Raw genomic sequence first — 18107 nt, forward strand, 5'->3', positions numbered from 1 at the left:
TTATTTACCCTCTGTTCCCAACACCACTTAACCCCTGTAACCTCAGTTCTGCACTCAGAATCCAAGGGTTTAATTTTGGTTTGATTGGTCTGTTCCTTCTTTTTCTTTATATTGCACATATAAGTGAAATAACCCAGTATCTTTTTCCTTCTTATTTCACTTAGCATGATCCCTCCAGTTCCATGCACATTGTCCCAATGGGAAAATATTATTTTTTACAGTAGAGAATTCCACGGTGTATGTACATTTTCCAATATATTCTTCACATACTCTATCCTATCTCTATTCTTCTTATCCAGTTATCCATCAGTGAGTACTTAAGTTGTCTCCATATCTTGGCTATTGTTAATAGTGCTACAATGAATACAGGATTGCATAAATCTTTTCAAAGCAGTGTTTTGTTATTTTTCATTTATCTAGGAGTGGAATTGCTGGGTTGCATGGTCAATCCACATTTAAGATTTTGAGAACCCTCCATTCTGCTTTTGGTAGAGGCTGCACCAGTTTACATTCCCACCAACAGTGTATGAGGATTTCCTTTCTCCACACACTCACTAATGCATTTTTTGGTCTTTGAATCATTCATTCTCATAGATGTGAGGTGATAACTCATTGTGGCTTTGATTGGCACTTCCCTGATAAGTGATGAATCTTTATTCATGTAACTGTTGGCCATTTGTATGTCTTCTTGGAGAATCAGGATCTTTGCATCTAATCAGATTATCTGCTCATTTTTTGACTGAGTTTTTTGTTGTTGTGTAAGTTCTTTATAAATTTTGTCAGATATACGAGTGCAAATATTTTCTCCCAACCAGTAGGATGTCTTTTCACTTAGTTTTTTTCACTGTGCAGCTTTTTAGTTTGGCACTTAGTCCTATTTGTTTATTTCTGCTTTTGTTGCCCTCACATTGGAGTCCAGTCCCCAAAGACATGCAAAGAATGATGGCTGTTTTCCTCTGTTTTTATGGTTTCAGGTCTTATGTTCAAGTCTATAATCCATTTTGAATTAAATTTTGTTTATGGTGTGAGACAATGGTCCTTTCATTTTTTGCATGTGACTGCCTTGGTTTTGCCAACACCACTTTTACAATGTATGCCATTGATTCCTTTGTCATAAATTTACTGCCCATGTAAGTGTGGGTTTATCTCTGGCCCTCAATTCTATTCCATTGATCTATTATTATTCCAATATTATGTTTTTGATTACTATAACCTTGTAGTAGTTTGAAGTTGCATAGTTGAGTATCCCCATCCTTTTTTCTCAGGATTGCTTCTCAGTTTTTCAGGATTTTTCTGTGGTTCCCTACAAATTTCAGTTATGTTTGTTCTATTTTCTTGAAGACTGCCATAGGAATTTGAATAGGGATTTCATTCAATCTGTACATTGCATTGGGTAAGGTGATCATTATTAACAATGCTAACTTTCCAATCCACAGACTATTTTTCCATTTTTTTTTTTTTTTTGCATCTCCTACTTCTTTTCAGAATGTTTCATGACTTTTTTCTAAAGATTTATTTATTTATGTATATAAGAACTGGGGTACACGCCAGAGGTATGGGGAGTGAGAGGATTCACCAGAGACAGAGTGGGGAACAGAACAGGCAGGCTGACTGAAATACACTGCTGAGGGGAGCAGCGGGTGACAGGAGAGGTCTGCCATGCCATGTGGGTTAACTCCCTGGCCGGGGATTGAACTCGTGCTGCAGTGCTGCAGATTCGCAGGTTGCGTCTTAACCCCCTATGCCACCAGGGAGGCCCAGTTTTATGACTTTCATTATACAAATCTTTCACCTTGTTTATTCCTATGTACTTAATTTTATGTACTTGTAAATGGGATTGTTTTCTTCTAGTATATGCTGTTTGCATACTGTATACTGATTTTGTAACATGCCACTTCACTGATTTATTCTTTCTAATAGTTCTGAATCCTGAGAGTCTAGATCCTTCTCTACCTCTTCTGAGGTAGACAGGATTCAAGTCACTTAGCCTGAGCTGTAAAATGGAATACTTTTTCTTCGAAGGATTAATGTGAGATTTTAATAATAATGTATATGAAGGACTCTGCAGACAGTAAAAACTGATTAAAATATCACCAATTATTTCCTAAAAACCATAAAAAAGGAAATATTACAACACCTATCTCCTGGGTGAACCTCAAGAGTTTTTTTTCAAAGGTAATTTAAAAATTTCCTTTAAGAAGGAGAACCATGGGGTCTCCCCGCGGTGCAGCGGGTTAAGCGCAGTACTGTGATGCTGTCCGCAGCCTTTGCAGCGCGGGTTCAATTCCTGGCCAGCCAGGGAGAAACCCACATGGCATGGTAGACCTCTCCTGTCTCACCTGCTGTTCCCCTCAGGAGTATTTTCAGTCTGTCTGCCTGTTCTGCTCCCCACTCTGTCTCTGGTGAATTCTCTCACCTTCACACACCTCTGACTGTACCCCAGTTCTTGTATAAAATAAAATAAATCTTAAAAAAAAAAAGAACCATGAACATTTCTGTTAACCATATTTATGCTAATAACAATGTTAGGTGGATGATATAAAAATACTAATCATAGTGACCGCATAAAAACGAAGAGTAGACTTTAATGCCTAAAATGAAAAATAAAATGAAATGTTTCTCTAAGAATATCAAATTCAAAATAAATGTATATAGAAAAACACACATCCTAATAAAGATATTTTATTATTTCACTATAAATTTGTTAATATGCCAGATTGCATTTTCTAAATGGAAAATGAGACATAAGATAACACTTCTTTGACTCTTGAGAACTTTGATATCATCATCTGTCTTTTGGAGGGTCCAGTTTCTTACGACGTCTATGATACCTTGAAAAAAGAAAAATATTTAAGATTTTTTACATGTCTATTCTCAATGATATACACCTGAAATTTGTATAATATTAAAATGCACTGTTATTTCGATAAATTTTTTTTTACTTAGGAAGTATTTCATGGTACAAAATTTACAATTTGTTGTACGTAATGAAAAGCATAACAAAGACAAATCACTTTTCCATAAACAAAATCCACTTTGCTAATCTATTTTTCTTTGAGGTTTTGTGAGAAAAGTAAAGATTTATTTTTTAATTAATTCTCCAAGAATACAACTCCTTATTTAGCACGTCTCACAGTTGTATTGGTAATAAGTGGTTATGGACATAAGGTATAAAATTGAAAAAGGACTTCCAGGAACCTGGTATTTTCCACAGCAAGGCAGATGCTGTGGCTCATTGCACTATACACAGTTTATGTGAAGTCATTCATTGAAATATTCAGTAAGACCTAATGCATCTGAGATATACAGTCTTCTTCTGAAAGGAATTTTAGCAAAACTGCATAGAACAGCATTCATCACAGAGTATGTTTTGATATTTCCTCCAAGAATATGGATACAATTGCACGGGCTTTTTTCCATTTCTTCCCAGTTAAGGCTCTTTATTTCATCATAATTTTTTTTTTTTTGCACAGAAGGTATAAGTACTAAATGGAGTACTGTGAGGCTGTAGATCTTTATGGTGATATGAACAACTGTTTGAAAGAATAACTTTGGCACAGTTACTACTTTTCACAGTTTTACACAAAATGGCTTTGATTCATACCTAATAAAAAACATATCTTAATTGAAGAGCCAGTTGCTTCAATTTGAAGGCAATGATACACTTCAGATTTTAAATGGAGTTTTACTGAATTTTCTTCTGTGGTTGCATAAGGATTGTTTCCAACCACTGACACAAGATAATTAGTATAGAAATAATCTCTCCATACATACAGTGTAGAAACAATTGGAGCTGTTACAAGTTGGCTAACATTTCCAACAGATATTACTGGTCTTTTTTACTAGTTGCAGCTAACTCATTAGCTGCCTCCTCCTTGAGACTACTGATTTAACTCTTACTGAATGCCTACTATGCATCAACCATTGTTCTGGGCACTGTGAACAATCCATATGAGTTCCCGTCCTCGTGGAGCTTCCACTCTAGTGATGGATGGATTGGTTTACCATCAAGAGGATGAAATCCAAGAGGTTGAGGATGACTCTCCTTGGAGAACAAACATGACAGCAAAGAGGTAAGAGGGAGGATCAGCCTGGAAGGATAGTGGGCTGAGATCCCTAAAGCCACTGGCAATAGACAGGATGGGGATGGGAGGCTCTAATATAAGATTATTTTAATGAAAGTTCACTGTTCCTGATAGAAATATCAAATTTCTATGATTAGTTTGCTATTTACACAGAATTGGATACAATTGGTAATGTTTATAGGAAAATGTGTAATGTCAAAATAAATGGAAGAAATACAAAATAAAACTGAGGATTCTTTTTTTTTAATAAATTTTTTTTAAAGATTTATTTATTTATGCATACAAGAGCTGGGGTACAGGCCAGAAGTACAGGGGGTGAGAGGATTCACCAGAGACAGAATGGGGAGCAGAACAGGCAGATCTACTGAAATATACTGCTAAGGGGAGCAGCAGGTGAGACAGGAGAGGTCTGCTGCGCCATGTGGGTCACCCCAATGGTCAGACAGGAAATAGAACTCATGCTGCAGTGGCTGAAAACAGCTTGATTGCGCTGTCTTTAATCCCTGAGCCACCAGTATTCTTTCACTTGTTTGTACAGTAACAAATAATTTTAAGATCATAATGCCTAATCCAAGCACAGGTATGTTAAAATAAGCAACATCAGACTTTATTGGTTAAAATATTAATGGGGAGGGGCCCTCCTTGGTAGCCCAGCGGTTAAAGTCTCAGTGCTATCAAGCTATCACCAGCAAGCCACTGCAGCATGAACTGGATCCCCAGCCAGGGAGCTAGCCCACAAGGCACAGCAGACCTCTCCTGCCTCGCCCACTGCTCCCCTCAGCAGTGTCTTCAGTCTGTCTGCCTGTTCTGCTCCCCACTCTGTCTTTGGTGAATCCTCTCACTCCCCACACCTATGACCTATACCCCAGTCCTAGTATGCATAAATAAAAATAAATCTTTAAAAATAAATAAAGGGGCCTCCCCAGTGGCACAGGGGGTTGAGCATAGCACTGTGGAGCTGTCTGCAGCCTCTGCAGCGCGGATTCGATTCCAGACCAGCCAGGGAGATATCCATATGGTGCGGCAGACCTTTCCTATCTCGCCCGCTGCTCCATCTGCCTGTTCTGCTCCCCACTCTGTCTCTGGTGAATACTCTCACCCTCCCATGCCTCTGGCCTGTACCCCAGTTCTTGTATAAATAAATCTTTTTTAAAAAATAAATAAAAATAAATAAAATATTAATGGGTATAATACTTTCAAAAAACACTGTGGCTTTATATGTATATTTAATTATTTTAAAAGTTATAACTTTTGATCTGGCAATCCCTCTTCTGGAAGTCTTTCTAAATCAATATATAAAACTAGCTAAAATAGTAAACAGGGGTAGGGAAAGATATGTGATACAGATATACACACACAGTATAATTTCAACCATATATAAATAAGCAAACTAACAAAACATATATATATAGATATAAAGAGAGAAATGAAATGCACTGTTATCAGTAATTATCTTTGAGTACCTTCACCAAGGAAAATTCTCTTTTTAGTTCCTGCATTACCTTATTTTATTGATTTAAGAAAATTTCTGCACAGAGTACATGTGTTTTGGAGATGTGCCAGATAATCAAGTTTTTTCTAGTGCAATGGCATCCCTGAAAGCTTTTCTCTCAAAGCAGAAAATCACCAGAACAGATATTTGCAAAATCACATCTTGCTGAAATTTATAAAATTTACATTGTGTTTTTCAGGAAGTAGATTCGTAAGTGTTATCAGATTCTTAACCCAGAAAAACATAATTAGTTTACACTATTTAATCATTGTCATCAGAAGACTGACTGTTCTAAAATATACTCAACAACGTCAAACAACATTTACAGACTTCTTAGCATGTACAAAATTCAATATATGTCACAATGGCTATCCTGAACCAAGCACCTTAATTTTAGGGTACACTATATGTCATCCAGACTAAGACCCTTAGTAGAATAAAAACCTGCCATATTAATAATTAACAACAGTGTTAAATTGAGACTGTTCTTGGCAAACCAACATCTTACACAATGAATCAATGGCACCTGGAATATATTTCTTTAGTTCTTAATCCTGAGGCGAACTTTACCTCTACTTCAAAATGCAGCTGAGTCTTCAAATCTGTTTCCTACTGATGATGGTCACTAATTTTTGTTGCCTCAATGGGAAAATGTTAAAGTAATTCTTTAAATAAGTGGTACTGTTCATATATTTATAGGATTATGCTACATTTCCGAATATTATCATTACTTTTCAGATCCTTCTTACTTTCCATCCAGCCTTTCTCAATCCTTCTTTCTTTCAACCTAACTTTACATTTAGTGGACCTCTGTTATTTACTATTTTCTTATTGAAGAATACTACAAATACTAGAATCATTCACTCAATTCATTTATTCATCACTTAAAAATGTGTGAGCATCTACTATATACGAGGCACCATTTCCAGTTTGTAGCACACAAAACAAGACAAAATCCCTACCCACGTGAAGATCACATTCCAGTGCATGATAGGAAAACAAGAGAAATAAGTTGGCCAAGGAAGGCTTCAGTTAGTAAAAACCTGACGAAATGGGAGAACTAGCTTTGCTAATACCAGCAGGAAGAACAAGCTATGAAGAGATATAATGGCTCTGAGTTGGAAGGAAGAGTATGTACAAGGAAGAGCAAAGAGGCCATATGGCTGAGACAAAGTAAACAAGGAAGAGAACAGTATGAAATGAGAGTGGAAAGCTAATGGGGTCAGGCCCTGTAAGGTTCTTGCAGATCTTATTAAGGTCTATTGCTCTTCTCTGAATGAGATGAGAAGCTACTGGAAGGCTTATAACAGAAAAATTACAAGACCTAAGTTTTAACTGACTACTCTGACTGTGCTCTAAGATCAGACTACAGGGAAGCAAAAGCAGATGGGAGACTAATTAGGAAGCTACTACAATAAACCAGGCAAATGATAGTGTGGATCAGGTTGGTGGCTGAGAGAACAGTGATAAATGGTTAGATAGAAATACATTTTAGAGATAAAGTTAACAGAGTTGTCCAAAGACCAGACGCTGGGTTTGAGGCAAAGAAAAGAGGGTTCTGTTGCCAGCATCTAGAAGAATGAGTTAGCATTAACGGAGCTAGTGAAGGCTGCAGAAGAAACAGGTTTAGGAACCATTAGAAGCTTACAGACATGTTAAGTTAAAGATGCCTGTTAGACAGGTCAAGCAGGCAACTAGTTACACAGGACTGGATGTCAGGGGATGAGTCTTAACCAGAGAGAGATTTGAAAGCCATCAGCATGCAGATGACATTTAAAACCACAAGACTGGATGAAGTCACTCTCTTAAGAGAATAGGACAGAAAAGAGGAGAGATCCAAGGACTGACACAAAGGGTACTTCAAAATTTAGATGGACAGATGAAGAAGAATGAGCAAGAGAAACAAAGGTAGTATATGAAGTTTAGATATGCATAAAAGACTGAACAAATCATTAAGGTCGAATCAATCAGAAGAATAACATAAATCTCAAATACAACCATTAGGAACTCTACAATGTTGCTAAAATGATGTGTTCTAGAAAGAATGCTCCATCACCTCTGATTTTGTTTTCAAATCAGTGAGGAAGACTGGAAAGAGAAAGGCTTATACAATCATGCTGGCAACTAGGGCACTGACATGCCCTGTATCCCAACACGAAACGTCAACAGAAGACTCCTTAGAGGCAGCTATGGAGGGCAAAGCATCTTAGAATTAAGTCCTCATCAACTATTTACAGTGAGGATATCATATGTATTAATAAGCTGTTACAGGGAATACAAAACAAATGCATTAGTACATGGGGTACTTTTCAAAGAATATGCTGGAAGTCCCACAGCTTCAAATAAATAAAATGCAAAGGCTAAGCTAATTTGTTTTTATCACTTATAACTTTATCAAGCAGGAAGTAGCAGGAGCTTTACAGTAATACATGCTATTTTAAAAAAATTTATTTATTTATTTATGCACTAAAGAACTGGCTAGATGTGCAAGGGATGACAGGATTCACCAGAGACAGAGTGGGGAGCAAAACAGGCAGATTGACTGAAATACATTGCTAAAGGCAGCAGCAGGCGAGACAGGAGAGGTTTCCTGGCCAGGGATAGAACTTAGGCTATAGAAGTGACAGTGTTGAGACTTAACCGCTAGGCCACCAGGAAGGCCCCATGCTATACTTTGAAATCATCCTTTCCACAACTGAATATAAAAAGTCATTCAGGCAAAGGCAAAAGGTAGAGAACTAACAATTTATTTTAACCTTAAGCCCAACAGACTGGGTTTCCTTATTAACCATCTCCCACACTAAGAATTCAAATAGTTCTAGCACACAATCTCAGGATAAAGTCCCAAAATTCTAAGACAACTCTGAATTGCCATCTTCAAGTAAATAAGATCACCAAAATTAGGAAAACGCAAAATCCATATCACAAATTAAGCAGTAACAATTTTAATTTTAGATCTCCAGACTTCAATTTTTTTTTTAAAGATTTATTTATTTATTTATACAAGCACTGGGTACAGTCAGAAGTGCGGGAGGGTAAGAGAATTCACCAGAGCCAGAGAAGAGAACAGAACAGGCAGACTGACTGAAAACACTGCTGAGGGGAGCAGAGGGGGCAGCAAGAGAGGTCTGCGTGCCATGTGGGACCCTCGCCGGCAGCCAGGGATCGAACTGGCGCTGCAGAGACTGCAGGCAGCTTCGCAGCCCAGCATTCAACTGCTGCGCCACCGGGGAGGCCCACAGACTTGAGACAATTTAATCACCAGTGTTTGCTAGACTATTTCAACATCAATTCTTTTTTTTTTTTTTTAAAAGATTTACTTATTCATTTTACACAAGAACCGGGGTACAGGCCGGATGCGCAGGAGGATGAGAAGATTCACCAGCCACAGAGCGGGGAGCAGAACAGGCAGACTGACGAAATACACTGCTGAGGGGAGCAGCAGGCAAGACAGGAGAAGTCTACTGCGCCATGTGGGACACTTGCCGACCAGCAGGAATCGATCCAGTGCTGCAGAGGCTGCGGATAGCTTCACAGGGAGGGGCTAAACCGCCTGCACCACCAGGGGAGGCCCTCAGCATCAATATTTTACAGTCATACTATCTAAGTTATTCTACCTCTGCTCCCAGTCCACCCATGTTGGGTGAGGTCAATAATCAGATGCAGGTAGGTTCAGGACTAAATGAGATGGGGCAATTCCGTGGGATCATAAAATCTTAGCTGATTTTGATTAAAAATCTGATAAGCCTGTTGGACGTGTACAATCATACATAGCTATACTTAAAATCCTGAAACATGATCACAAGGATGCCCATGGGCAAAATTTTTCTGTATATACAAAAGCCAGTATCTAGAGTATTGCTGCTGAGCTCTTTATTAGGATAGATATTGGAAGATCTAGTCCATCTAATTAAAATCTACTTACAACTGAAATTGCCTAGTAATCCTAATGGGATAAGACATACCAGGAGATTAAATTAATTAGCAGTCAAAAGCTGATTAGCAATAAGATTAAATAAGTAAATAAGATTAAACATAGATGGGGCACTAGACATAAATGTCTAAAGATAACAGGCTTGGCTTTAAGACTCCCTAATGGGGCCTCCCTGGTGGCACAGGGTTGTTAAAGACAGTGCTATCAAGCTAACACCAGCCACTGTAGCATGAGTTCAATACCCGGGCAGGGAGATAACCCACATGGCGCAGCAGACCTCTTCCATCTTGCCCACTGCTCCCCTCAGCAGTATATTTCAGTGGATCTGTCTGTTCTGCTCCCCACCTGCAGGAATCTTAAAAAAGATTGTGGCAATATGAAAATGCAAAAAGAAATAGGTACTGAAAGCCATTACAGAAGAACTTCAAGGTGGGATTTGAATTAAAATCTTTATAAAAGATAAGCATGGCAGATACTATGAATTAGGAAGGGAAATCTTAGACTACACCAGGATTAGATATGAAACTATGAAATGGCTTGGTTATTTTGTTTTCACATATCCTGATTTACAGTGACAAAGACAGGGGAAAATCCAGGCAGCATGCATAAACAAAGTAGGTACTAAATAAGAAAGAAAATTCAAGGAAGCAGACATAAAATAAAAGCAGGAGTTGAAAGATACCATGGTGGAGAAACAATCAAAAATTTTTTTCTTGTGAAATTGATATATAAATATCACTTTTATTACAGAAAAATTATTGAGAGACTTCTTTAAGATAGGGAAAGAAGAACTGTGTTTCATTACATTGAATTTAAAACTTTGGACAGATATCTATAGTTTGAAATATTCTAAGGGTAACAATATTGGGAATAAGACCAAGGAATTAAAAACAGTCATTAAACAGTCAGTTTATGTCATCTATAAAATGAATGCAATTTAAAATCTCATAATAGACATTCAGCTTGGGGAGAACGAGGAGAGAGGAGAGAACAAGGAAAGAAGAGCACAGTGGAGTGTGGAGGATTATGGGCACCTTGATTGTGGGAAAACTATGATGACCACACCCGAAGGGAAAAATCCTGTATTACGAAGAAATAAACAAGGATGTTTAAAAAATAAAAAGAACAGAGATATCAGGTTATGAAAATATATAGTAATATCCATTTAAGCTTCCTCCAAGTGAAAAACACAAATCTAGGGGCCTCCCTGGTGGCTCAGAGGTTAAATCTCAGCACTATCACCTTTACCACCTGAGCTCAATACCAGGCCAGGGAATTAACCTACAAATGGCCCAGCAGACCTCTCCTGTCTCGCCTGCTGTTCCCCAGAGCTCCCCTGTCTCGCCCACTGCTCCCCGCAGCTCCCCTCTGCAGTGTATTTCAGTAAATCCACCTGTTCTGCTCCCCATTCTGTCATGAGTGAATCCTCTCACCCCCTGTACCTCTGGCCTACATCCAGTTTTTCTACATACCAAAAAAACCCCCAAATAAATAAAAAACAGAAAAACACAAATCTAAAGAGGCCACATACTATTCTGTGTACTATAATGATGCATACACATCAGTATATATTTGTCCAAACCCACAGACTGTACAACTCCAAGAGTGAACTAATGAAAGTATAGACTAGAGGGCCTCCCTGGTGGCGCTAGGGTGAAGAAGCAATCTATGAAGCTGTCCGCAGCCATTGCAGCACGAGTTCGATTTCCGGCCAGCCAGGGAGTAACCCAAATGGCGCAGCAGACCTCTCCTGACTGGCCCGCTGCTCCCCTCAGCAGTGTACTTCGGTCATTCTGCCTGTTCTGTTCCCCCCTCTGTCTCTGGTGAATCCTCTCACTCCCCTCCCACACCTCTGGCCTGTACCCCAGCTCTTGTATGCATAAAGAAACAAATCTTTAAAAAAAAAAAAAAGTATAGACTAGAGGTCATTATGATATAGGTTTATCACTGTAACAAATGTACCACTCTGGTGGGGGATGTTGATAATGAGAGAAGCTATGATTATATGGGTAGACAGCAGAGAGTAGACGAGAAATCTCTGTACCATCCTCTTAATTTTGCTGTGAACCCAAACCTGCCCTTAAAAAAGTCTTCAAAATGAAAAAACTATTTTAAAGCACACCAGCAATGTAAGAACTAAGAATGGCAATCTTGAATCTGCTGATTTTAAAAATCAATACATTCATGGCAATATGCTTCACAATTGAGGCTAAAACCCTCTGTTATAGACTGAGATCTCCAATTTTTATTTTATTTTTTTTGCTTGCGCCTACACCATTTTAAAAAGTATGAACATGCAAGCCCCAATATGTATGTAAATTTATTTTTAAGTTATATACATTTATACATATTCTGTATATATAGAGAAAAGAAATTATTGAGGTAACACAAAAATAAATACAAAGTTCAAAAAAAAATTTAAAAAATAAAGTCTCAGAATGAAATTCTGAATGTGATGTATGGACTGTGAAGCCGACCTCTGAGTAATCTCTTTTATAATTAAGGGAGAAATAACCTTCTAAAGGAAAACAATCGAGTTCCAGATCCAATTACCTACCTGCTTTCAGAACTGCATCCCACCAGATGATTCACACATCTTCGGACTCAAAATAACCAACAATAGATTCACTTACCTTACTCCCAAACCTGTTTCCCCACTTGCATGAACAACACCATCCACCCAAACACCTGTTAGAAACTTGAGGAGCTTCATATGTCTTCCCATTAATACCCAGGCAGGTTACCTCTACTGCCTATTAAACACAGTCTCTACTTTTATATTTCCCTTTTCTATTTCTTCTGCTGATCCTTTCATTTTTCATCTGGACAGTCATAATAGTTTCCAGCATGTCTTCCTGACTGGAATCTTTCCATGTATGTATGACCTTATCCCAGGTACAGGGTCTACTTGGTTTTCTTCTTGGCATTTTGCTTCTTAAAACTTGGTAAAATGAAAACAAAATCTAAACTCAACACAACATAAAACCCTCTGAATACCCTTCCTACATCCCCACCTTTTATTCTGGGTTCTATCCAATCTGAACTAACTTTCTTCAGCATAATCTGTCTCAAATACTCTTCTACCTGGGGAGCCTTTTTGTCATCCCCATGGGTACCTCCTAACCATTCTTCAAACTTCAGTCATTTGATTTTGTTTTTTTACTCTATCTTTCTTCCTTAACTATTACCAACTTGCAAACAAGGATTATGCTTTTGATTGCCCAGCAGTTAATAAAGCAACTTGATGAATGTATAGTCATTAATTCCATAAACGTGTCCTACCACAAATGTACCAACCCAATGCAAGTTACTAGGTGACTAAGTGAATAAGAACAATGCATCTCAAATATAAACAATTTTAAAAAGTTACCTCTTAGTTTTGATAAGGAAGTTATGAAAGAAAAGAATCAAAAGAAGAAAACAGCTTTGGTTAACTTCTGCCATTAAAATAAAGGAAAAGAGAAGTACTATTTCATTTTTGCTACATTATATGTAGACTTCTACATACAATTTAGTAGTTGACCATACTGGATATTAATTTCCCCATGCAGAATATAACCTCAGAAGTTTGTTAATGCAAGAAAAGTTATGTGTTCTTCTACAATGTTTAGTGGGAGTTGAAGAAAAGAAAACTTACTGTCCACGAGGATACCAACGGTGCTTAGTAGTAAAGAACATTTTGCTAAGTTGTTCTATCATGGGTCCTTGCTCAAAGTGTTCACCTTTTTCTTCTAATCTGGTTTTTAGCACTTGATCATGTGTTTCTTCATTATTATGTACAGGGTCTGGTCGAGGGATAGGCTACAAAATAATCATCAATGAAAGGTATCAAAATGTAGGAATGTTGATCAGCCTTTGACTGAGTTTACATAATCATTACACGCAGTAATTGATTATGGTTCCTCAGGGTAGGTAAATGATCAGAGTTTCACTTAGTTATGTTATTCATTAAAATCTCAGTAATATTTCCTTCTCATATCAAGTTTTGGGCTTCTTTTCCAATAATAAAGTTCTATTTAAAGGTATTTTCCCCCAATAATAAAGTATTTATTATTATTGTTTCTATTTCTCAAAATGATAAATTTTGCCCATTATTTTTTTCTAGTCTCTACCTTATATATCATTAAAGTTGAGATATAATGAAAAACCTTTTATTGAAAATGACATTTCTTACATTCAAGGAAGCAGGAAAAATTTCATTGTTTTCATTAAGTGAATGAAATGCCATCAAATGATAATTTTTTATAATTTCAGTAGTTTTTTTTCCCCCAACGACATTAATCTCATCTCTTCCCCAACACAGTGATATGGTATATTCCAATCAGTAACAGTAGCTCACGAAGCACTTGAAATCTGAATTTATAATCAGACTTTACATTCATATACTACTAATGATAATTACCACCTTCTACCACTATATTAAATGTTATAGTACATACTTCAGCTTATTACATGAAATAAAGACATCAGTTTTAAGAACAGCAGCTAAGTCACAGCCTTGTTAGAGTGCAGAAATGTGCTCTACAAGGATAACAAACATTGCGAGTAAAGAAGAAAACGTCAGATAACACAATAAAGAGGAATGGCGCAAGGGGTTAAGTCTCAGCACTATGAAGCTATTGGTAGCCACTGCAGCATGAGTTCGATCCCCAGCCAGGAAGCTAACCCACATGGCGCAGCAGACCTCTCCAGTCTCTCCTGTCTCGCCTGCTGCGCCCCTCAGCAGTGTATTTCAGTAGATCCGCCTGCTGTGTTTCCCACTGTCTCTGGTAAATCCTCTCACCTCCTCCATAGCTCTGGCCTACACCACAGCTCTTGGGATGCATAAATAAATAAATCTTTTTAAAAAAAATGGATCTTGAGAAACCAGATTATGAAAGGCCCTCAAAGTGAGAAGTAACAATTTGACATAAGTAAAAATAAGGAACCACTTACTGAGTATGGAAGAAGTAGAAGTATAATGAAGCATTTAAAAACTTAAATATTGACCTCTGATTCCAGCACTTACTCTGTATGCCCTTGGATAAGTTATATAAGTTTTCAATTTCCCTTTTTATAAAATGAGAGAAGTAATATCTACCTAATAGGGTAGGAAAAGGTTTGAGTGAAAGAATAATACACAGTTTGCTTAGCTACTTCTCATACTGCATGAGTTCAACAATGGTAGCTAGTTATTAATATTTCTTTTAAGGCGTCAAACAGGAAAAAAGTGATGTGAATTTATCTTAAAGAATAAATACTCCTTAGACATTTAAGTAATGTTAAAAGAACATCTCTGGTATGTAAGATGAAATATTAATAAGTATCTTTGCAAGTTATTATTAGACCCTGAAGGGTGCCAGAAAATACAAGATTAGAGTCTATAGTTTTTTCTCTTTTATGTTAAAGATATGTTAAAGATCAAATGTTAAAGATCAAATGTTTTAAATATTATTTCAAAAGTTAATATTGTTAAAGATCAAATGTTTTAAATATTATTTCAAAAGTTAATATTGTCAAGTGTCTCTTGATTCTCTTCCCATTCCCAAGCAGACTCAATTCTAGTATATTACAAATTCTCCCTGTTTTTGTATGATTAAAAACATTATTCTTCCAGGCACATAGATAAAGACACTGGCATTAATGGATTCTTCAAATTCTGTACCAAGAATCTCTGGCGGACTCAAAATTGGTATTTAGATAGTACTTGATCTCCTTGATCAAACTTCAAAGAAAAGGTACATGAATGTAAAAGTTAAAAAGAAAAACTAAAATAAAACTAAAAAGTCAACTTTATAAAACATTAAGAAATGTCAGCCTAAATTGTATGCCACATGCTTAGTGTCTAGACAATCAAAAAGATCCATTAGAGACAGGACCTAATTCCAAATTGAGAAAAGAGGAAAGTCAAGTCTAAATTTTAAGTTATATTTGAGAATATTTATTTAATGCTATATACTATCTTCACAAGATTTATAAATTTGGTCAAAAAGAATGTTCTAACACTAACATGAGTTCAAGAATGTTATTATGCAGCCCAATTTGTAATGTATTACTTGAGAAATAAAAAATCCTCTGCTTTCCCACATCAATGTCTCTTAGCCTTAAAACAGACTGAAACCAGTAAGCATGAAGCACAAGGAATAAACGTACTCATTTAATCAACAAATATTTACTGAGCACCTACCAAGAGCAATGTGTTCCAGATGCTATAGAAATAGCAGGGAACAAAACAGATAACAGAAGTGGTTTTTCCCTTTTTTCTATCTCCTACCACTAAAATATAAGCTTCATGAGGTTAAGGCTTTGTCTGTTTTGAGTAATATTTTTATGACACTGCCTCAAAATATTAAATCAAAGAGCACTGGATTATTGCCTGTGATACCTGGCTAGAACACAAAGCAGGAAGACAAAATGGTGAGGTTAAAAAGTGAGTAAAGATTAGCAAAATAACATTAATCTACTTTGACAAAGCAACCAGGACTCTGGCCTTAATGGTGATCTTTAAAAATGGTAATTCTAAATGCACTATATGATGACTTGATTCACTGAATAACTTTCTGTGCAAAAAACAAATCAAACATTACCATATATAGCAAAAGAAGGCTTAGAGAATAGAAGAAAGTATTTCAAATATAAAACAATAAACAAATTTAGGTAAAGCTAAAATAAATTAAAAAACCCTCCTTGATCTGGTACCTGGCTTTTGAAGAAATATGGAAAAAATTAAACGAGGACACTTAAAACCTATGCCCATATAGGCCCATTAGAAAAAGACTGACCTAAAAAAAAGAAAAAGAAAAATTTACTGAAGATTGAAAGGTTATCAGAACCAATATAACATAAAAGTTATAAAACAACACCTTAAGCAAAAGTTTTTCATTATTTATCAGATTATAAGGTAGTCTGAGACAATGTATTTGTAAGTTTATACTAGGTGTGTTTGATTCCCAAACAGAAATCTACCTAATTTTAGAACAGGAAATTGACACCGTAATTGTGTTTAAATGGTTCATTTTGTATACTGAGAAAAGCCTTCAAAGAAAAACGATGAAAAAGAATTAAAAAAATTCAAAACAGTAACGGGCCTCCCCTGGTGGCGCAGCGGTTGAGCACTGGGTTGTGAGGCTGCCCGCAACCTCTGCAGCACCAGTTCGGTCCCCAGCAGCCGGCAAGGGTCCCACAAAAAAAAAAAAAATCAAACCAGTAAAATTCAAAAGTCAAAATAAGATCCAAAGCAAAAAGAGAAAACCAAACAAACCCCTCTTTGAAAATGGTAAGGAAGCACAAATATGTCTAACAACATTGTAAGATTTTCTCATACATACTTTTGTGTGTTCATATGGAATGTCCACAGATGGGTGGTAGCATACTATTGTCCTGTTGTCAGATGTCAAAGCAAGCTCTACTTTGCTATATTAAAAAAAGAAAGAAAGAAAAAACCTTTAGAAACGGTTATATTCAAGGCAAAATAATTATTCTTAGAGCTAAGATTAATTAATCATGAATCCCTGAAGAACAGATGCCACCTCATAGGGGACAACTCAGACCACCCCACAAAAAATGTCAGTTTAACCATCACAAAAAAACCCTACTGCACTACTCAGCATTTTATCTAAATTATTCTTCAAATTATTTGTTTTTAGACTACCCAAATATTTGGAAGAGACGTTTATGCTTGCTTACCACTATTCTTAGAACTTCTTTTCCTTATCTAAAAACTACCTTCGAAAGTTGTACGGAGGGCATTGCTTGATTAAATTATTAAAGTTAAAGATCAAAGTACATAATCTTCTAGGTTAAGGATCACTTGAATTTCTAATCATGAAGATTGTGCTTGAGTACATTTTCTAGATCAGAATTTCTCCAAGTACCTTTGGCAGAACAGTACAACTATAAGCCTCCCATAAAAAGGGTTCTGTGTGGTGCACTTAGGAATTACTAAATATTATTCCTCCCTGCTCCCATTAATATTCCTCAGAAGAAGATATTTTGGGCAATATTGCTCTAAATACTTTTCCTAGGAATGCTCCAGCTGGATCTCATTTCTGTGGATATACTAAGCAAGCCTGTTTTTCAAATACTCTGTCAACTCCTATTGTTCTTAGATCCACATACATTCTAAGAAGCATGACTTTCAGATTTTATTAAATGTATATATTCTCCAGACGTCTAAAAACCTCACTTTCCAGGATTTTAACACCAACCACATTGGAATCAGACCAGCAATTAAACTATAAAGAATATTTAATCTAATACTGGATTACAGATTAGGTTGTTTCACCACAATTTTAAGCTTGACTACCATAACATGGCTATAATAAACATGTTATCAAATGATTTTTGATGAAGAATGGCACTTTACATATGCAAAACAGGTACAAGAATCAACCTTCTCAGGTTCCAAAGTGTTACCTATTACCTAGTCTAGTTTCATCACTCTCTTAGTACTTACTAAAGTACAACTAAAACTAGTGTCCAGAGGGAAGAATATATTATTTACTAAAATCTGCAATAAAAACAATGTAGCTTAAGAAGTTACATTGCAGTGTCTGCATATCAGACTCCGCTACAGAGAAAAAAGAACATAATATTCATATGCTGTTCTTAGTATAGT

General features: G+C 36.5%; 2 protein-coding genes across 4 annotated transcripts in view; both read right to left on the bottom strand.

The window, feature by feature from the left end:
• The window catches only part of LOC119247431 (death domain-containing protein CRADD), a 275825-nt gene extending 262658 nt beyond the window's left edge, over positions 1-13167 (bottom strand). Inside the window, exon 1 of the mRNA XM_054696135.1 lies at positions 13149-13167. The gene's annotated coding sequence lies outside the window, so the exon portion shown is untranslated. The remainder of the gene's footprint in view (positions 1-13148) is intronic.
• MRPL42 (mitochondrial ribosomal protein L42) overlaps positions 1-18107 on the bottom strand; it is a 73187-nt gene that overhangs the window by 47527 nt on the left and 7553 nt on the right. The window contains exons 4-6 of one of the 3 annotated variants that reach the window (XM_037513875.2): positions 16819-16903; positions 13149-13312; positions 2669-2831 (exon numbers count right to left, since the gene is read on the bottom strand). In XM_037513875.2, coding sequence (XP_037369772.1) covers positions 2786-2831; positions 13149-13312; positions 16819-16903 — 295 coding nt within the window. In that variant the 3' untranslated portion in view covers positions 2669-2785. Of the gene's footprint in view, positions 1-2668; positions 2832-11862; positions 12453-13148; positions 13313-16818; positions 16904-18107 lie in introns of those variants that run through there. The other 2 variants (XM_054696136.1, XM_054696137.1) reach the window with 2 other exon arrangements.

This window comes from Talpa occidentalis, unplaced genomic scaffold (assembly GCF_014898055.3).
Source record: "Talpa occidentalis isolate TD23 unplaced genomic scaffold, MPIMG_talOcc4v2.1 talOcc4.16, whole genome shotgun sequence".
NCBI lineage: Eukaryota > Metazoa > Chordata > Mammalia > Eulipotyphla > Talpidae > Talpa > Talpa occidentalis.